Source organism: Hippocampus guttulatus, chromosome 9 (assembly GCF_054856545.1).
Source record: "Hippocampus guttulatus isolate MCC_2025c chromosome 9, RoL_Hgut_1.0, whole genome shotgun sequence".
NCBI lineage: Eukaryota > Metazoa > Chordata > Actinopteri > Syngnathiformes > Syngnathidae > Hippocampus > Hippocampus guttulatus.
Window position 1 is genome coordinate 14,803,987 of NC_141269.1, and position 22,756 is coordinate 14,826,742.

General features: G+C 42.7%; 1 protein-coding gene across 1 annotated transcript; it reads left to right on the forward strand.

Annotated features, from left to right (window-relative positions):
* The first annotated feature begins 423 nt into the window (after positions 1 to 423).
* On the forward strand, positions 424 to 22,493 carry dok7b (docking protein 7b). Its single transcript, XM_086120250.1, has 12 exons — positions 424 to 542; positions 663 to 708; positions 1,294 to 1,361; positions 1,801 to 1,951; positions 4,876 to 5,076; positions 11,900 to 12,019; positions 18,278 to 18,388; positions 18,810 to 19,621; positions 20,286 to 20,360; positions 21,092 to 21,137; positions 21,209 to 21,334; positions 21,570 to 22,493. Exons 1-12 carry the CDS (start codon positions 489 to 491, stop codon positions 21,707 to 21,709), a joined length of 1,950 nt encoding a protein of 649 aa, XP_085976376.1. The 5' UTR covers positions 424 to 488; the 3' UTR covers positions 21,710 to 22,493.
* Positions 22,494 to 22,756: the final 263 nt, after the last annotated feature.

The window sequence follows — 22,756 nt, forward strand, 5'->3', positions numbered from 1 at the left end:
AAACATTTAATACCGATAAAATCCCAAATATCGGGGCGATCATTTTACTATGCGTTTAAGACATTCCACCACATTTCAAACTGGCACCATCTTTGGACACTAAAGTAGCCTGCACAAACAGAATGTAGCTTTCCCCCCGGACGTACCGCAAAATTTGTGGAAGTTCTACTGAGAGCTGTTTTAGTTATACTGTATAAATGAGACCCACGCTCCAGATTTAGGAGATGAGTGAAATTTATGCGAGTAATGCCATATTAATCCACTTATCTCATGTTGAAACATGAAGTTCAGACAACAACTGTACTAACTTCTTCTGGAGCCCGGCGATCGGGGGCATTTATCGCCCCCACCGTGGTTGTCCGACTGGCGGAGAGGAAGTGGAGCTTGCCCGGCTGAGGCTATTTTGAAGTCACCCCCTGCCAAGGCACACCAGCAAGCACACGTACATGCACACGCGCGCACGCAGCTGCTAGGAACCATGTCAGAAGATGACGGATACAGTTGTCGCGGAGGGACAAGTCAAGTTTAGAGATGGGAAAAAGGTGACATTTTCTTCTTTACGTCTGATTATCAACTTTAACAATGCGTGTAAAGCATATGTGTTCTATAGAAGGATAAAGGACGTTTTTATTGTTTTGTATGTGTTATGTCCATACTCCCAGTGGAAGTCTCGGTGGGTCGTCGTTCGGAAGCCTTCTCCGGTCGCAGGTAAATATTTTTGTTTTCTTCAAATAAACTTGCACATATTCATTCAATCTGACACTTTGCAACAGTCTCATTTGAATATTTCCATTTAAACATAAACTGTCGTTTGGATATGCGCAGTCTGTGCGCCTCCCCGGAACTTGAATGCAACCTTTGCGCGTCAACATGTGAACGTTTGCGTAAACGGGTCACTATCATGGTGTTTGAAACTTACATATTTGTAAATTCTCTAATCAATTGGGAGATTGGCGTCGTGAAATAGTTAACGGGCTCCGACTTTCGTAGAAAGCCTGTTGTGTCAACTAAAAGTGGTCTCATTATTTCAATGCAAAACAGGCTAATCGTGAGGAATAAGGCAAACGTGGTTGGCATGGCGTGTGCTTGTGCACGTGCGTGTTTGCGGGTGTTCAGTGATTGTCATTCTCAGCTGCGCCAGTGGATCAGCTCATTGTTTTAGGGTTTGCTATGACAGCTGTTGCATAGACACGCTCCACAAATGACACAAAGCTACTCTGTGAGCTGTTATTAAGCACAAAGTGACTGCCTATGTGTAAAGCTTGTGTCACACTGTGTCCGTGTGTCCTGCAGACTGTCTGTCTGTGCTCGCCTACAAAGACAAGAAGAAAGCCAAGGAGCGTCTTGGTGTGACACTAGAGGTACACAGCTTTTTGACATTTATTTGCATTTTTATGGTGAATCCTTTCAGATATGGACTACTGTCACATTGTATGTACCTCACAATGAAGCACAGAATGAGGCACGGCAGCCCAATCAAATGCGATGTAGGACATCACAAACGTTCTATTGAAAGTAGGAATGGGCCCGAGGTGTCAAATCCAGGTCCGGAAAGTACAAACGCTGCCACAGTTTAGCTTTAGCAACACTCAACAGGCAGGTAAATGAGCTCCAGGACATCAGTGATACGTATATTTTATTATTATGATGTCTATTATGTCTTCACAAATATCCACTATTATCACATAATTTCCAGCGGCAAACCAGGATGCACTCCAGTTGTACTGCATTAGAGTAAATACAGCTCTATATATTCCAAAAATATCATATTTCATCAGTACAACTGATGCTTTTTTTCAGGGCATATATGGTGTGGAACCAGGACCAGGTTATGATGGCGTCAGCTACACGCTCTCTATCCTCTGCCTGGCACACACCCTGGTGCTGGGCTTCCACAGTCGAGAAGCTCTTCTGGCCTGGGACTCCCGCGTACGCTACAGCCTGGGGGAAGGTTAGTGGCAGGGTCAAAGGTGGCTTAGCCTTGAAACTCTTCAATGCATTTTTTAGGGGGCTAGTTTTATGCGTAACCAATTTTATGTTGAACGCTGCCACTCAAAAACTGTGTTTTCATGACTAACCCCACAGATGTATTATGATACATATCATATGTGTTGTACAGTGAAACTCCTCTCCAACGAAATCATGTTTGCAGCAAGAAATTTTTCACAACAGGGGGGTTTTCACTGTAGCATATTTGATCTCAGATGTAAACACACACTCACACACACAAACGTATATGTACACGCACACACAAACGTATGTGTACTCTTTATTTTTATTCTTTACTTTTATTCCAATAGTACATAAGTATGAGCATACTTGACACTTCATATAGTCAGTGTAGAAAGAAAAAAAGGGAAAGAAATTGCGAAATTTACGATCAGCATTCACTTTCACTTACATCAATTTCTTGGATAATGTCTTTTATTTTGTTTCCTCCGTCTTTCATTTTGATCACTTTTACCCTCCCTTCCAGCGTCAGAGCTCTTGTTGTCTTAGCTGCTTGACATCCAAAGGTCCGTTTTGTAGCCATTTTAGCAATGCAACGTTCTTGCTGCGTCTGAAACTAACAATAACAAATACTTCCTGGACTACTGCGCATGTGTAAACCAGTGTGGTGGTTGCTGTTGCCGTTTCCGAATGAAGCAGTAGAGGTCACTGTTGGATTAGACTTCGTTACAGTGAATCTCATTGTGAGGCAAGAGCAAAGAAAAAGATTTCGTATAACGCAACAGGGTTTTTTTTTTTCGTTGTATGGGGGGCAGGAGAGTGGGAATGGTGTCAATGCATGAAGATGTTTTCACACTAGGGGGTATTTTCGCCATGTAGGTTTCGTTCTAGAGGAGTTTCACTGTATAGGATGAGTTAATTTGTGATAAATTGGGAATATTCATCTTTCGGGTGACATTTCAGGGTAAATCTTCTTTTTGATGTACTCTACACCTTCATTATTTCTTGCCGAACTGTTTTGCCGGGCCGCAATTTGCGACATCATCGAGTGTGCGTGTCGTGTGAACGCTGCAACATGCACTTGACATATTCAGCACACCTTTATGGAAAATCTCATAACAGGTGGGGTTTTTTCTCTTTTTTTTTCTCTGTGTTTTGTGGGGTTTTTTCATTGTAAATGTCCAATTAAATGTGTTGAGTATGCCTGTCCCGAGGTGGGCAATTTACAAAATGTTGCCAGTTCGTCATTTGCCATCCCTCAGCAGCCTGCTGCTCCGTCATCGTCAGTATGTCATCTTTTAAATACAGTTGACTTGCCTTTACCTTTCAAGCTGAACCAAACTGTAATCATGAGTCGGTCAGTCCATCGTGTTATTTTAACACTTCTGTCATCGCTCCCGTCAGTAAATTTCATCGCTCTGCCAGGCTGTCGTCAGTCAGTCTCCCCCCGCCACCCCCCCCTTCAAAAAAACACGGCATAGTCCAACAGATGAAAAATCCAGTGATTAAAATGGTATATGGAGCGCACTATCTATCAGTGTATCTAAATCATACGGTGTCTGCCAAAGAGGCAGACACTCGCATACATTTCACACCATGTAGTACATTGCGTAGTCGTACGTGGGTAGCTTATACATCTGTCAAGACGCTATTCATGCTGAAAGGTACATCTAGGTTTGGCAGAAACGTATGCTGCCATCCAAGCAATGTCTTTTTCATGGATGGTTCTGCTTATTCCAGCCAGACAATGCCAAACCACATTCTGCACGTATTACAACAACATGTAAGAGTGTGTGTGCTAGACTGGCCTGCCTGCAGTCCTGACCTGTCTCCCATTGAAAATATGCGCTGCATTATGAAGTGTAAAATACGCCAAAGGAGATCCCGGACTTTTGAGCAACTGAAGCTGTACATCGAGCGAGAATGGAAAAGAATTCAACCTACAAAGCGCCAACAATTTGTGTCCTCAGTTCCCAAACGTTTATTGAATGTTATTAGAAGAGAAGGTGATGTAACAGAGTGGTAAATAGGCCCCTGTCCCAACTTTTTGGGACGTGTTGCAGTCATAAGATTTAAAGTTCCTGATTATTTGCAAAATAAAATTTGTTTATCAGTTTGGCAATTACATGTCTTGTCTATATTGTGTATTTAAATAAATTCCAGTTGAATCTGATTTACAAATCCTAGCATTCTGTTTATATTTATGTTCAACACAATGTCCTAACTTCATTGGAATTGGCTTTGTATAAAAATGAAAGTAGTGATAGGTTAAATTTACCTGTCAAAGTTACAGTGCATTCTCGATTGATTCTGAAATGTTACACTGAGATCAACTATAGCAAACTTTTTGTGAATATTGTATTTGTTCAAGTGTATTGAATGACTTTCTGAAAACCACTTGAACTGATCATAACTTTGTTCGTGTGTAGCTGATTGTCGGAACACCTTGTCAGAGCCAATCGTATTTTTAATTTCACGCTGGATATTTGATTATTAAGCAAATTTACATAATGTAATGACAGTGTATTAATGTTATTAGTCATGCTCAAGCCACACCAACTGTGAATATTGCGATAAGAGCAGAATTTGATAGATGCAACCAATCAGTTTCTTTCCAAAGTATTCCTGGGCGATGAAATTTTCTTTTCGCCAGTACGAACGGAATTTATTCCATTTTCAAAATAAGCATGCTGAGCCTATTGGGAATGTGAATGCGAGGAGTTGTCATCTTTTAGAAAACAGTTCCTCAGTTGGGGTTTTATTTGTGTCCTCCGGCATTTGGACAGTTCTGGTAGTCCAGCTGCGATGGATTTAATTAATGATAATTAAATACAGAAAATACCGTTACCTGGGTGAATGGGAATAGGGAACATGCCACAATTTTGTCTCATGCACATTTTGTCCCTCTCTGTTTTGGCCCTGCAGTCCACAGATTTGGTGTCACTGTGGAGCCTGGTACCAAATTGGAGATTGGCCCCGCTTCTCTCCACCTGTGCAACAACCTATTGGCCCTCACCAGGGGCCTCCCTCCCGCCATCATTGGCCACTGGAAGCTGTCCTCTTTACGTCGATATGGCGCTGTGCCAAATGGCTTTGTGTTTGAGGGAGGGACTCGCTGTGGATTCTGTGAGTAAAACTTGACCATGGAAGGTTGATAAGTGGATTTTGAACCAATAATGATAACCTGTCAACTGACAACATGATAGGCTGTCCACTGTAGTAAACGCTGTCCCTGAGAGGGTTAAGATGGAATTTTGTTGGAACTGATCACTGGGACCGAAATCAAATGATGCAATGAATTTTGACAAATGTTTCTAGAATAACTAATCCATGTCAGACTGCATTACTTGCTGCCAAAATAGCTTCGTATTTATGTGTGTACAGTATGCGCGTGAAGACTCATGGCTCCTACCCGACGAACCATGAGCTCCAGGGGCTCTTGTTTCCGTGCTGTGATGACCAATGGCTATTAATACCAGGCATTCTAGTCAGGCTTGCTCAGCCAATTACATTCCTCCTGGTGTTGCGACAACCATTTCCTGTCTTCTCATTGGCCTCAGGGATGAATTAACCAGCAATCTCAGCGACAGTCAAGACAGGCCATCTCAACCCCCCCCCCCCCCCCCCAAAAAAAAACAAGAAACAGTCAGCGAATCACAGAGGATATCACGCGAGTGAATTCATAACCTCAAGATTAGTTGTGTTTTATATTTCTTTACTCGAGAAAAAAAAGGGATGAGGCGGCTTTTTGGACCAACATTTCTGTGCTTTCCAAAACCACAATACTCTAGTCAGCTACATCCGCTCAACAGGTGTCTTGAAATTAGAAGATTTTGACAACCACCATACTGCAATTTTAGGCCCACTTGCATATTATAATGAGCGTCAGTGCAAAAGTTGTGTATAAAAATTTGGCGTTTACAAAGATGATACTGCTAAAGTGGGTTTGACAGAGAAATATTTGTTGAGCAATACTCAAATAGGCTAAAACAGGATTATTATGGTGGTGCTAGTTTTCAGACCTGTACTGGATTTTACCGAAATGTTTGTACTTTGTAATAATTTGGTCTTATTATGTAGGGGCAAAATATTAAAACAGCTCACCTTGTTATGCAGAGCAATTCTATACAACCCAAAGTACAAAAACATTTATATGTGTGTGTGTGTGTGTGTGTATATACTGCATATATATATATACACACACACACACACACACACACACACATATATATAAACACATTCAACCAAAACAAAAACCTCTATAGTGACATTTTTTGTTTGGCTCTTGGATCCATTTTCCTTTGTGCTTCCCATTGACAAATGGAATATGGAAAAGTAATAGCCGGTCATGCTTTCTATAATTTATTTCGGCCTGTCATTAAGTGAGTGGTGATGATGTATCACCTTTATAATGTTTCCAAATTCCGCTGAGTTTGAGGTTTGTCAAACATTGAAATAGTGAGCATTTCTGCGAACACATTCTATCACGTTTATCTGTTCCCTACAGGCAGTCTTCAGTTTTATGACCTCAACATTTGAACACTTATTTCAGTAAATCATCTTATGGCAGGAATAAATTCAGCTCTCCTGCAGGTCCAAATGGACCAGGAGGTTTGAAGCTTTGTAATAACGTCTTTCCCAACAAAGAAATCAATGCATAAATAATACAAATAGAAACGATCATTTGCAGGGTCAGCCAGTCACCACATCGTTAGGTTTGCTTGAACTGTTTTTGATGCTGTAAGTACCGTATTTTCCGCACTATAAGGCGCTTCGGAGTATAAGGTGCACCTTCAATGATTTTAAAGCTGTTTTCATATATAGGGTGCACCGCATTATAAGGGGCATAGAATAGAAGCTACAATGGTGGCTAAGGTTGCGTTTTGCATCCACTAGATGGAGCTATGCTAAAGGAATACACTACAATACAATATAGCAGTGGTCCTCAACTAGAAAGGCTGTAGGTCCACTATTTTATTTTATTTTATTATTATTATTTTTTTTTATAAGACCAAGGTCCGGTCCCATGCATGGCGGTCAAGCCAAGCTTATACAAATCAAAACTCCTCACAACCAACCAATAATGGGGTGCATGAAAATAACAATTATTCACTTTGCCACTACACAGCAAATAATGAGAGGTATTGTGTTGAGGCAGAGGAACTCTTTTATTTTGTTAAGTTGTGCCTGCTTAATAATAGAAATAGCCCTTTTAGGGAAATAAGACATTTTTACTCTAACTTTGTTAAACAGTAGTTGTCTTTTTTTTCCCTTAATTTAACAAAAGCAAAACAAAATACTAATTTTACCAAAATAAATACTAAACATGAAAACAAAAATATCATTTTCATTTGTACAATTCCCCTTTTCACATCCCCTCTGAAATCACTGAAAAATATATCAGAAGAGGAGTTAAGAACCATTTTAAATACGACACAAGGGAGCACAGGAATGTGCAGTGCTGTTCTTCCACTAAAGGTGAATGCAATGTCTGAGGCATGCAAATATTATTTGAGGACGCCATTGGGATGTTCATTTACCATGTTGCGGTGTTCTGCTGTTAAACAGCTGCAAAGATCCCCGGGTAGACGGGAGCAAAACTGCACACAATCGAAACCTCCCGCGATTGGTCTTGTCTAATTGTCTGTGTGCGGCTCTCCTGTGCTGAAGCTGTGAGCACACTGTGGCGTCGCGCATGCGTCTGTTTCCTGACACAATCATCCATTTTGAATGCGTGACGCTTATGTATGGGCACACCTTAAGTTCAGAGGAGCCAATCAGCGCATGGTTATCGCCGACATGCCCTGCTCAGCCAGGGTCTCCAATTCGTCAAACATTATACACACAAATAATCGTGCACGCAAATAATGCACGTTCGTGCACGCACGTTCGTGCACGCAAATAATAAAACGGATAATTTTAACAAGCGATCGCGGTAATGCGCAGATTATAGTCCAAAAATATAAAATGTATAACGTAAAAATGACTTTATAATTTATTATTTTATACAATTTGCCGAGGGTCCGGACAGAGGAGGTCGGCGGTCCGGTCGTGGATCGCGGTCCGCCAGTTGAGGAAGACGGCAATATAGCTTCATTTATATTGCGCTTTCACAACTGCCGCAGCTTTAACAAAGTGCTTTACAGAACATTTAAAATACTATGTCCAAGAAATCAGAATATTGATCCATATACAAGGAGCATTGGATTATAAGGCGCACTGTCGCCTTTTGAGAAAATGTAATGCTTTTAGGTGCGCAATTCAATGTCGTTTTCCTCACTGAAGTTCAAGAAGAAGCAAACCAATGTGGACCATAAAAACAAAAGGCTGCTTTAACGTTGTCAGATGTTTGATGGCGAACATGGTTGTGCTGGACAAAAGCCGTACAGCTTTGAATTTGAGGGGGCTTCATGCAACTCAAAAGCCTAACACACCATTAAAGTTAATAATTTAATTCAGTTTGTGCATGAGAGCAGGTGAAGTTGTGTGTGACATGACAGACACTTGATGTTCCACTATAGTCATTTCTTTATCTCATCTGCCTTTTGGCTGTCAAGTTACAATTACTTTTGCTGACTATCAAATCCTCATCAGTGCAATCATTACAAATACTTAAGAGCAGTGCTTCAGTAAATGTGTGTCTCTCGGTCATGTAAAGCTGCTGCGGAAAATAATTTACCCCTGAATGGCACCATGCACGCACTGGTGCACTTTCACAGTCGGCACTCGCGTGCTAACTAATACCGCTGGCTGCACAGATGACAACCAAAGTGACATGACCATCTTTGTGACATTCACACTTAGCAGTGGACAGCGTTGCTGCGCAAAGCACTTTTGCTAGCGGCAATACTGACTTTGGGGCAGCATAAAAGTGACCAAGTTCTTGCAGACTTCCTCTGTGTGAAAACATACACAGCAACATTGGTAGGCAACGAGCTAGCAGCAACTTCGAATCGATGTTTGCCAGAGCCTGGCCTATCAGGTCCGCATGTGTTCGTGTTGCTTCTCTAATGAACAAACGCACGCAGATTGACAGACACGCATAACAGAGGCAGCAATAAATGATTTGCTGTAGAGTTTGGAAAGCTGTCAAACGTGTGAGAGGTGAAAGTAATTCAAAGCTCAGTGTGCTATGGCAGCAATTTTTCCATGTCCTTCAGTGCGCCCATACACACACACACACACACACACACACACACACACACACACACACACACACACACACAGTTGTAGGCGAGGCAAGGCAGCTTTATTTTAAAAGCACATTTCATCTAAAAGGCAGCTCAATGTGTTTGACACAAGCATGGTATCATTTTCAAAGCTTTTCCAAACACAACAGTTAATGACATTCAGAAGCAAAAGCAGAGAAGAACCAAAGGATCTTACAAAAATGACTCAAAGGTCATATTGTTTAATCATTTTAAAAAAGATGCAATTGAAATAATTTTTTATATAATTGGAAAAGAAATCCTTCGGTAAATAAAATGAGTTTCCTGTTTGCTTAATGAATCTATATCATGAGGTTCACATACAAATTGAACTACCGAAATAAATGCACTTTTGTACAATATTCTAATATATTAAGATGCATCTATAATTGTGGGCGTTGGGCGTTTCGTCTGACGGATGAAACATCAGTCAGTCCGTCCTTGGTTGGCGACAGCCAGTCGGCATCAAGAACACAGGCGCCGCAAGAATCTAGATAAAAACAACAGACGCAGTCACATACAGCGTGGTGATTGGTGAAATAAAAACAATACGGGACACGTCATTGAGGTCTGTGGGACTGAAAGGTAAACAACACTGTTTTATTTTTTATTTTTTTAGCTGTGTGTCAGGTGTACGGCACCTGCGTGTAACGTTGTACCGGTAAGTCCACTCTCAACGCCATTTGGCTGTCGCCTACACCTAAATTCACCAGCGGCCATCTTATCACGCATTAAGCGAACCAAACTTGAATGCATTGAATTCTGATGTTTCACATGAATATCTGGTGTTTTACCACAAATAGAAAGGAAGAAGCAGAAATGACGTCTATTTGGAAGTTGTCGATGCGTCACCGTTCCATCCATCCATCCATCATCTACCGCTTATCCGGGGCCGGGTCGCGGGGGCAACAGCTTTAGCAGGGAAGCCCAGACTTCCCTCTCCCTAGCTACTTCTTCCAGCTCTCCCCGGGGGATCCCGAGACGTTCCCAGGCCAGCTGGGTGACATAGTCTCTCCAGCGTGTCCTGGGTCTTCCTCGGGGTCTCCTCCCGGTGGGACATGCCCGGAACACCTCACCAGGGAGGCGCTCAGGGGGCATCCGAATCAGATGCCCAAGCCACCTCATCTGGCTCCTCTCGATGTGGAGGAGAAGCGGCTCGACTCTGAGCCCCTCCCGGATGACCGAGCTTCTCACCTTATCTCTAAGGGAGAGCCCGGACACCCTGCGGAGAAAACTCATTTCGGCCGCTTGTATCCGGGATCTCGTTCTTTCGGTCACGACCCATAGCTCGTGACCATAGATGAGGGTTGGAACGTAGATCGACCGGTAAATTGAGAGCTTTGCCCTTTGGCTCAGCTCCTTCTTCACCACGACAGACCGATACAACGTCCGCATCACAGCAGACGCTGCACCGATCCGCCTGTCGATCTCCCGCTCCCTCCTGCCCCCACTCGTGAACAAGACCCCAAGATACTTGAACTCCTCCACTTGGGGCAAGATCTCCTCCCCGAACCGGAGGGGACACTCCACCCTTTTCCGACTGAGGACCATGGTTTCAGATTTGGAGGTGCTGATCCTCATCCCAACCGCTTCACACTCGGCTGCGAAATGCTCCAGTGAGAGTTGGAGAGCCCTGTTTGAAGGAGCCAACAGCACCACATCATCTGCAAAAAGCAGGGATGCAATACTGAGGCCCCCAAAACGGATCCCCTCAACGCTTCGGCTGCGCCTAGAAATTCTGTCCCGTTTAAATCGGGATATTCAAATGCAGGACTACTACTGTCCCCCTCATGCGTGTCAATGCAACAGATTGTTCCAATTGTTTCAGAAACCTGAAGTTTGACCATAACACCGCCCCTGGATTGCTCGTCAATCTGGCTGTGGTAGTGCCATAGTTTCTAGCATGCGTTTTGGCCTCTCTCCATTCCATCAGCAGATCAATAGTCAATCAGCTGTACTCCATGGTCTTGATTTACTCAGCGATGAAAGTAATTTCGATGTCAACATCCAAGTGAGAGCTTACTGGATATTGATGTGACGTTCGCGTAAGAGTGGACGATGAGAATCGAATTGCAGCTAATTACAAGAAAAGAGTATTGCTTGTTTGTTTGTTTAAAAAAATGACATAGAAAGAGAAAAAATTGCATGCTAAAGTCACAATATTGAAGGGATGAAATCGCAATGAGTTCATTTTTCAAAATCGTTCAGCCCTACGTGGAATACAGTAATTCTTTACTTTTGGAAATTTCCATCCATTTACATTCACCACTTGCTCTCAACTACCCTTCCCTGGGGAAAAAAAACTAATATATATACAGTGTCTGTGTGTATGTATGTATGTATATATATATATATATATATATATATATATATATATATATATATATATATGCTGGAGCTGGAGAGAGCCTGGAAAGTAAAGGTGACAGTCGTGCCTGTGGTGGTCGGAGCACTCGGGGCAGTGACCCCCAAACTAGATGAGTGGTTGCAACAGATCCCGGGAACAACATCGGACATCTCAGTCCAGAAATGTGCAGTGCTGGGAACAGCAAGAACCCTCAAGCTTCCTGGCCTCTGGTAGAGGACCCGAGCTGAATGAGGGATGGACACCACCCGAGGGGCGAGATGAGGATTTTTTTTATTTATATATATATATATACACACACACACTTTATATATATAAAACACCATAAATTGGTGTGGTTCTAACTTTTGCTTCCTCTTTTTCATGTATGCTGCAGGGGCAGGAGTTTTCTTCTTGTCCTGCTCAGACGGAGAGCAGATCAGTTTTCTGTTTGACTGCATCGTCAGGGGCATCAACCCCAGCAGGGCGACGCATGGGCTGCGACCTTCCCTGCCAGGTGAACACACACACACTCACACACATGCATGCTTTGCTCAGCGTTCGGCGTTTGTTTCGGGTGCCGTGCTAACGTAAACGCCTCATCTTCAAAGCCCTGAAGGTCAGCCAAAGATGAAACTTTGCACATGACTTGTGTGAAATGTGCCGCTTGCATTTTCAAGACGCTGTGTGGCAGAGGCAGAGATGTGACCAAAGATTTGATTTTTTATAGACACAAACATGCTTGTTTCTCTGTGGCTGTCCTGCACGTCAACAGCCACCGGACGTGACCTTCTTAGGCACCTGAATGGTATTTAAACTCATTTTTGCAATTGGTGCACTGCCCCACTTGTAGAGTAATGTAAAATTCTGCCCTGGATCCATTTTTTTTTGCTTTGTTTTTTTTGGTAATGTGGCTCCACAATGCCAAGTCATAACAGTTGTGAATGCATTCATAGCACATGTCACCACTGTAATCCTCTAAACTTGTTGGCCCCGACATGTGGGAAACTTGAACCTACTAATATCAGATACAGTCAAAAATCCTGCCTTCTTGTTGAGTTTTGATTGGCAGTGTCAGTGAGTTATTGATTTACTCTGCAGATGTCTTCATGGGTGCGGCATGCTGTTGTTGTCAGCATGTGTTCATTCAAACATGCTTGTGATGGGCTGTTTTCACTTTTTTTTCCCTCTATCCTAGCTTCAGTTAAAAAAAAAATGTAAATGCTGTCTGCTGTCGTGCCTGGCGTCCTTCACTGCTGTTAAAATTAGCATTGCCTCGCCATGCTAGGAGGGAGGGATGTTAGTTGACACCTCACCAAGTGTGGTGAAGAAACTTAGCATCAGCACGTGAAGCATTAGGTGCGAAGAGAGCCAAGGCACACTTCCAGTGGTTGGGTTGTTGTCACCTCCGCGCACAAAATGGCCCACTGCAATGTGCACACACTAACGCACACCCTCTCGCTCACCTCATCCCCCTTCGCCATGATGCAGACATGCAACAGGAGTTTTGTTTGTTTTCAGCAGGGAGTTGCTCTTTTTATAGCCAGCACATTGATTTTAGTTTGGCTAAACACCTTTTCAACAGAACGCCCGAAGCAACATTCACATCGTAACACTTTGGCATCGATGTTTTCTTCTCTTTTCCTTGGAGAAGAATTCGTTGAAGTGGACTGAACAAAAGCTTGTACAGTAAGCTTCAGTGGGGACCTTCCTATGAGCTACTGCAGTGCGTACATGAATTGTAATTGGACAAGTGGTAAAATAAAGTGAGGATGTGTTTTAAAAGAATACTGAAAACCAAGTTATTCACACTGGCACAACTCTGCATTATTTGTGAAGGAAATTAAATTAACCTGTGGTGTTCATTTCATTTTTGTATGGCATTTTCCCCTCCTTTCCAATTAATAGTTTTGTTAGAAAATGCACCTGGCGCCCTTTCCCTCAAACCCCGCTGTCGGGCTACATGCCTTCCTGGTTCCCGCTCTGCTTTTCCCGCCGTGTCCGATCAGTTCCAATTATGATCACGTGATCACTTCGGATCATTTAGGGTCAATTTGACATACAGTATGTCAAATAAACAGTTAGGTGATTGCCCCGAAAAATAAAGATGTGCCTTTCCTTTGGCAGCAATGATTTGAACACCAGCTCAGTGATATGTGGCTTTCCGTTCATTAAATCCACCGTGAATCCCCTGCTGACGCCTTACTATACATGGTCATTTTTTTTCCGGCTGAAAAAGCCTGACGATACATTGTTGTTTTCCTTCGGCTAAAAACGCCTTGCTATACATGATCTGACTGTACATAGTCGTTTGTTTTGGCTCAAAACGCTTTGCCGCACATGGTAGTTTTTTGGGCTAAAAATGCCTTACTATACATAGTCGGGGTTTTTTCGGCTAAAAACGCCTTACTATAGATGGCCGTTTGTTTCGGCTCTAAACGCTTTACCGTACATGGTCGTTTTTTGGGCTAAAAACGTCTATATGGTAGTTTTTTTTTCCTGCTAAAAATGCCTTACTATATATACATGGTCGTTTTTTTCCGGCTAAAAGTGCCTTACTATACATGGTCGGTTTTTGGGCTAAAAACACCTTACTATACATGGCCTTACTGTACATAGTCGTTTGTTTCGGCTCAAAACGCTTTACCGTACATGGTCATTTTTTGGGCTAAAAACGTCTTAATCTACATGGTCGTTTTTTTCCGGCTAAAAATGCCTGACTATACATGATTTAGCATTATTCTGCTAAAAAACGCCTTTCTCTACATGGTTGTTTTTTTCGGTGAAAAATGACTTCGGATACATGGTCGTTTTTGGAGGGCTAAAAACGCCTTACTATACATAGCCTTACTGTACATAGTCGTTTGTTTCGGCTCAAAACGCCTTACGATCCATGGTCCTTTTTTCGGTTAAAAACGCCTTTCTATAAATGGTCGTTTTTTTTTCCAGCTAAAAGCACCGGACTATACAGGTTCGTGTTTTGGGCTAAAAATGCCTTACTGTCCATAGTCGTTTGTTTCGGCTCAAAACGCTTTACCGTACATGGTCGTTTTTTCAGCTAAAAACATACATGGTCTTTTTTTTTTTTTTCGGCTAAAAAAGGCCTTACTATCAATGGTCGTTTTTTGGGGCTAAAAACGTCTTACTATATACATGGTCGCTTATTTCCGGCTAAAAACGCCTTACTATACATGGTCGTTTTTTCGGCCAAAAACGTATTCCTATACATGGTCGTTTTTTTGGGGGGGGGGGGGCTGGGGCTAAAAATGCCTTACTATACAGCGTCTTTTTCTGGGTGGCTTAAAAACGCCTTACTATACATGGTCGGTTTTTTGGACTAAAAACGCCTTCCTATACATGGTCGTGTTTTTCAGCTAAAAACGCCTTACTATACATGGGCGGTTTTTTGGGGCTAAAAACGCCTAACTATACATCTTTTTTGGGGGGGCTAAAACGCCTTACTATACATGGTCGTTTTTTGGGGGAGAAAAACACATTACTTTACATGGTCGGTTTTTTTCCGGCTAAAAACGCCTTACGATACATGTTTTTTTTGTTTTGGTTAAAAACGCCTTAAGATACATGGTCATTTTTTGGGGCTAAAATCTCCTTATTTCACGTGGCCGTTCTTTTGTGAGAAAAATGCCTTATTATACATGGTCGTTTTTTTCGGCTAAAATGGATAGAAAGCATAGATGGTCATTTTTTTTCGGCTAAAAACGCCTTACTATACATGGTCGTTTTTTCTGCTAAAAACGCCTTACTATATCTACATGGTCGGGTTTTTTCGGCCAAAAACGCATAACTATACATGGTCGTTTTTTGTTTTGTTTTTTTTGGCTGAAAACGCCTGACATCGTCTTTTTCTGGGGGGCTTAAAAACACCTTACTATACATGGTCGGTTTTTTTCCGGCTAAAAATGCCGTTGGTTTTTTGGACTAAAAACGCCTTCCTATACATGGTCGTTTTTTTTCCAGCTAAAAACTCCTTACTATACATGGCCTTACTGTACATGGTCGTTTGTTTCGGCTCAAAACACCTTACCGTACGTACATGGTCATTTTTGGGGATAAAAACGCCTTACGATCCATGGTCGTTTTTTCCGGCTGAAAACACTTGACAACATTGGTCATTTTCTTTCAGCTAAAAACGTCTTAATCTACATGGTCGTTTTTTTTCCTGCTAAAAACGCCTTACTATACATGGTCGTTTTTTTCCGGCTAAAAACGCCTTACTATACATCGTCTTTTTTGGGGGGCCTAAAAACGCCTTACTGTACATGGTCGTTTCTTTGCGGGCTAAAAACACCTTCCTATACATGGCCGTGTTTTTCGGCTAAAAACACCTTACGATACATGGTCTTTTTTTGGGGGGGGGGGGGTTAAAAGCGCCTTAAGATACATGGTCATTTTTTGGGGCTAAAAACTCCCTATTATACGTGGCCGTTTTTTTGTGCGAAAAATGCCTTGGTCGTTTTTTCGGCTAAAATGGATAGTAAGCATAGATGGTCATTGTTTATCGGCGAAAAAACACCTGACTATACATGGTCGGGGGGGGGGGGTTCGGCTAAAAACACCTTACTATACATGGTCGTTATTTTTTTTTTTTTTTTGGGCTAAAAACGCCTTACAATACATGGTCGTTATTTTTATTTTTTTTTGGGCTAAAAACGCCTTACTATACATGGTCGTTTTTTTTCCCAGCTTAAAAACGCCTTACTATACATCATCTTTTTTTGGGGGGGGGGGCTAAAAACGCCTTACTATACATGGTCGTTTTTTGGGGGAGAAAAACACATTACTTTACATGGTCGTTTTTTTTCCGGCTAAAAACGCCTTACTATACATGGTCGTTTTTTGTTTTGTTTTTTTTTTGCTAAAAACGCCTTATTAAATGTACATGGTCGGGGGGTTTTCGGCTAAAAACGCCTTACTATACATGGTCGTTTTTTTCCGGCTAAAAGCGCCTTACTATACATGGTCGGTTTTTGGGCTAAAAACGCCTTACTATACATCGTCTTTTTTGGGGGGCCTAAAAACGCCTTACTGTACATGGTCGTTTCTTTGGGGGCTAAATACACCTTCCTATACATGGCCGTGTTTTTCGGCTAAAAACACCTTACGATACATGGTCTTTTTTGGGGGGGGGGGGTTAAAAGCGCCTTAAGATACATGGTCATTTTTTGGGGCTAAAAACTCCCTATTATACGTGGCCGTTTTTTTGTGCGAAAAATGCCTTGTTATACATGGTCGTTTTTTCGGCTAAAATGGATAGTAAGCATAGATGGTCATTGTTTATCGGCGAAAAAACACCTGACTATACATGGTCGGGGGGGGGGGGTTCGGCTAAAAACACCTTACTATACATGGTCGTTATTTTTTTTTTTTTGGGCTAAAAACGCCTTACAATACATGGTCGTTATTTTTATTTTTTTTTGGGCTAAAAACGCCTTACTATACATGGTCGTTTTTTTTTCCAGCTTAAAAACGCCTTACTATACATCATCTTTTTGGGGGGGGGGCTAAAAACGCCTTACTATACATGGTCGTTTTTTGGGGGAGAAAAACACATTACTTTACATGGTCGTTTTTTTTCCGGCTAAAAACGCCTTACTATACATGGTCGTTTTTTTTTTGTTTTTTTTTGTTGCTAAAAACGCCTTATTAAATGTACATGGTCTGGGTTTTTTTCGGCTAAAAACGCCTTACTATACATGGTCGTTTATTTCAGCTAAAAACGCTTTACCATACATGATGTTTTTTTTTTTTTTTTTGCAAAAAGCGCCTTACTATACGTGGTCGTTTTTTCGTCTAAAAACGCTTTACTATAAATGGTCGGTTTTTTTCCAGCTAAAAACGCCTTACTATACATGGTCGTTTTTTTTGGGGCTAAAAACGCCTTACTATACATCATCTTTTTTGGGGGCAGCTAAAAACGCCTTACTATACATGGTCGTTTTTTGGGGGAGAAAAACACATTACTTTACATCGTCGTTTTTTTCCGCCTATAAATGCCTTACTATACATGGTCTTTTTTTTTTGTTGCTAAAAACACCTTATTAAATGTACATGGTCGGGGGGTTTTCGGCTAAAAACGCCTTACTATACATGGTCGTTTTTTTCCGGCTAAAAGCGCCTTACTATACATGGTCGGTTTTTGGGCTAAAAACTTTTTTGGGGGGCCTAAAAACGCCTTACTGTACATGGTCGTTTCTTTGGGGGCTAAATACACCTTCCTATACATGGCCGTGTTTTTCGGCTAAAAACACCTTACGATACATGGTCTTTTTTTTGGGGGGGGGGGGGGGTTAAAAACGCCTTAAGATACATGGTCATTTTTTGGGGCTAAAAACTCCCTATTATACGTGGCCGTTTTTTTGTGCAAAAAATGCCTTGTTATACATGGTCGTTTTTTCGGCCAAAATGGATAGTAAGCATAGATGGTCATTGTTTATTGGCGAAAAAACACCTGACTATACATGGTCGTTATTTTTTTTTGGGCTAAAAACGCCTTACTGTACATCGTCTTTTTCTGGGGGGCTTAAAAACGCCTTACTATACATGGTCGGTTTTTTGGACTAAAAACACCTTTTTTTTTCGGCTAAAAAGGCCTTCGTATACAGTGAATGGAGAAAATGTCCTGAGAAGATGGCAAAATTAGCCCTCTTAAGTCCTTAAAAAGTCCATAAATAAAAAGCAAGTGGAAGAGTGGGAACCCTGTATTTCTTGGCTCAGTGATTTAACGATATGCTTTTCCGTGTTGATGCAAAAGCAGAGACCGTCAATGCCAATCCGGCATCGGTTGAAGAACGGCTCAACCAGGAAGCCTGCGAGCTGGAGAAAAGACTCAGCATGCTGTCAACTTGCAGTCTTGCGAGCAGCACAGGTAAATCTTGTCTACAGCAGGACTTCTCAAACTTTTGGGGACCAGGGACCCCTTGCATCGCCAAAATAATCCTAACACCAATTAGACCAAAATACCATCTCTACTCCAAAACGCCCAGCAAATTAAACACTTGCCTCTTTGTGTGGGGAAAGAAAGTTGTCATGTTTGAGACTAAACAAAATATTATTGATGTCACACTTCAACAAAGGAAGAAAGTCACATTTTTAAAAATACGGCTTTGTCACCATCATACACATTTATTCTGGAAAATAGGCATTAATTTTATCTACAGTACTCAAAACACTATATTCTTAAAAAAATTGTGGTCAAAAAGAACTTTAATATTGGAATACAATACAATAAAAAAAAAGATTATTCACTCAATAAATCACTGAACAGGTTTTGATGATTTTCTTCTCAGCTTCCACTTATAGCTGCAGCATATCTGTTGCCGTGGACGACCGCAGCAGTATCTCCAGCTCCTCCTCCAGCCAATCCGACACGAGCTACGGGAGCCGACATTCTTTCTGGGCAGAGCCGTTCGTAAAGTTACACCTCCCCAGCGAGACAGCGTTGAGCTCATCCTCGCTGAAGGCCTTGACCACTTCAGATGACCGCCTGTACGCTGCTGTGATGGGAGGCTGTGGTCCATCTTCCACTCAACTCCATCCTCGTGGTCTCCATGATAGCGGGCGCCAGAGCTCGTTGGATAGCGGCATTGGGATAGCGACCGGGAGCTCAGGCAGCTTCTCCTCCTGCACAGGCAGTGTGGACATGGCCACCCAGGGAGCAGGAGAGGAATTTGGCTCCCTGGCCACTCTATCTGCTCCTCCTCCCAATCCTCCGCCTTCGCCTTCCCAGTGCACGCCTCACCAGGAACACAGTGGCGGGACCTCTCGGCTCGATGATGAGCGCCAAAGTTCTGGCCTGCTCAGACAACGTTATGATACGCCCAGGAGTCTGATCCAGAACAGGGCCCTGAGGGACCCCTCAGCAGGTCAAGAGCACCCCTCTGAAACAGGCAGGGACAGTGCGATGTGCAGGGATCGGCTTGCAAGTCAGGACCGAGGACTGACAGACGGCCTACCGGGATCCCAACCTCAGCGCCAGGCGTTGATGCAGTGCCCGCTCTCATGGCTCAGTGACAGGACGACGCCCCCTATGGATAATGAGGAGAAGTCCACCCCTCAGCAACTTTTTGTAGCTGGAACGTCATTTTGTGAAGAAATACAGGTACAAAAGGGTTCGCAGCAGCATCAGCAGCCCTATTCAGTAGACGAACACCACTAAAACAAATTGTTGCAAAAGTTCTTTGTGGCCAAAGCATTAAGTCGACATTCTCTCACTTTGTCCTCAAAACATCAAAGCTTGGCTACAAATTATTTTTTATGGCCTTAGGGGCATTTGTGTTTCGAGGTTTCCCTATTTTAAGGGGTGGGGAGTTGGGGGGGGGGGGCAGACCTTACCGGGAGCTGCTGCTGTCCTTTTGATACATTTGTCTGATACCTCAAAGGCTCTCAGAAAGGACCGGTGACCTTGTGTTTTAAATCATCTTCTGATGGTTGCCGAGATCATCTCTCTTGTCAGGAGCACATTCTCATCACAGCGGCTTGTGATTTCGAACATCTCGTGTGTGCGTGCTCGGACTGCATTCCCAGCAAAAATGGACTCAATGACTTAAAACAGAGTAGTAACGAAACTCGCAGAAACACTGCAAGAGGGCCACATTGACTGCATGGCAACCGTCTTTTCTTGAGGCATTCTTTCCTGAATTCTGAAGTGTCATCAGCTCAGCGTGCTGAAAATGAAATCATTTGTTTTTGCTCATAAAATGACACACCTTCACTTTTATGATGTTTGGATTGTATTTACTGGGTTTCTTGTCTTCTTTTCCCAGCCCTGTCATGGTTTTGATAATTACATCACACCAGAGCAATGGCGCACAGCAAATAGCAGAAGTGTGCCGATGCAGGTAAGATTTGAAGGATGAGTCTAAGGGAGAGTATCTATTATCATATTCTTGAGAAGAAAAAGTGCTGAGAGTTTAAAGTAGTACATAGGAGCAATCGTATTGTGGTGTAGGATTTACCTTCAAGCTGCAAATAAAATCGCACAGTGACAGTTGATGGCCAAACGATTGTGTGTGCTAAACATGATCACAAATCCTCTTAAGTCATGTCTTATATTACATTGCTTTTTTTTTTTCACTTGTTTGTGTGGGCAAGTGTGGGAAAACAATTGCCACAACTCTTGACATCAAATTACCATTACACTGAAACAATTTTAAGGTTAAACGATGACATATTGTCGCGTTCTCTGAAATCTTCACCTATTTAGCATATCACAAATAAACGTAACAAAATGTATGCCTTATCGCTACATACCGTACATGTTAGCCATTTTGAACCATTAATTTGTGCACAAATCTGTCCATTCTATACACCGCTTGTATTCATTAGGGTCACGGTTGAGCAATGGCCTCTTCCAACTGACTGGGCGAGAGGCGGGGCACAACCACACAAACAACCATTCACACTCTTTCACTCATGGACAATTTCGAGTCTTCAGTGAACCTTAGCTAACATGCATGTTTTTAGCATGAGGGCGGAACCCCAAGAACTGTGACTGCGTTGCAGACATGCAAACTAGTAGTCCCCTGCGCTGCTCGACAATTACTAAATTATTCATATGCTTGCTTTCTAGATTGGCAACTCCTCATCAGGTCCACGGCCTTCTGCTGATTCATCAGGTGTGTTATTACAACGGTGTGCTTGTGTCACTGTCAAAGCGTGTCATCTACGTGGATGTGTCCACATACAGACCAGCTATGTGCGGCTCACCATGACTGTCACGACGGGGACCTGATTAGGATGCTATCCTCCGTGCCAGCCTCCAGCCCTCGGCAGCCAATCGCACTCAGCACAGCCAGGCCACAGTCAGCCTATGGTAAGTTTTAGTCACGTGCGTTCTCCAATTCCGGATTGCAGCGCCCGCTTTATTTACTCAGAAAACTACAGTTGGTAAATATTCAATAACGTCAAGCCACATATTCACTTTCATCACGGTGCATGTTCAAAAGCTACATCGTGAACCATGATCATAAACGGAATGGAATCAACGAGCACGTCACTACGGATAATTTTTCTTTTGGCTCCCCCACCGCCACTGTTTTCCGATCCAGAAGAGGGCTCCATTGACAGGTATAGCCATGGAAACAACGGCGCCATGGCAACAGCTCAGCGAGAGGGTGGCGAGCATGCACTGGGCAGGGGGGGCCAACTGACTCGGATGAACAACAGGCGGCGAGGGCCACTGCGCTGACTTTGTTACCACCCGAGTGGATGACTTTTGTGTCTGTCTCTCTCCTCCGAAGCTGAACTTCTAACAACGTTCAGTTTTGCTCTTGATCAGTAATTGCAGAACAATCCATTCCACTTTGAAAATGAATATCCAGTCTAGTAAATGCCTACAAAGTCTGTTGTGTGGATGATGTACAGCAGGGGTGCCCAAACTTTTTGGATCGAAGATCTACTTTTCAATCAACTAACCTCCCGGGATCTACCCTTACCGGCACGCGCGCACACACACACGCCATGATGAGAAACAGCCTGAAACGGAGGCATGCGACGCACTTTTGCAGCCTGTTAACTATCGTAGCTCACACGTACCGTTTTAAAGTGCTTCCCTGGGCCCTCCTAGATTCCTATTCTTTGCCCGTGCCCTCGGTGAATTGTACACGAAGCAAACTCTGAATGAGAATAATGGCGATAAAAGAGCGCAACAGTTCTGATCACAAGCTGCAATTGCAGACTGCTGAGAGCTAACAACTTCCGGTGACGTAATCACGCGCCACCGTAAATGTAAGATTTACCTGCTTTTTTTTTATTTTTTAAATATTTTTTGGGTGAAAATGAGACTGATAAGATGATTAGGGTGCAGTGTACATTAACACAAAAAAATATATTACTAACATGTACAAAGACACACAAATGGTTGTTTGTTTGTTTTTTCTCCTCGACACTCCTCGGATCTACTTGGGACCTGTCTTATATCTACTGGTAGATCAGGATCGACCTAATGGCAGGGGCGGTTCTGGATCAATTTCACTGAGGGGGCCGGGCTGGGGCCAGGGGTTTTGATGGGGGGGCACATTCAACCCAGGGCTAAAAAGACAAATTCGAAATCTTATTTGACTTTTTATTTCTTCAGACTTTGAAATTGTAGTCATAACATTACAGTGATGAGTAAAAAACAGTATTAGGAGGGCTAAAATGTCTGCAAGCGTAACAATACGCCGTGTCCATCTGTTGAGAATATTTAAGCCAGGGGATGATATGGTACCAGCCTGCCGGGGACAAAAATTGCAAA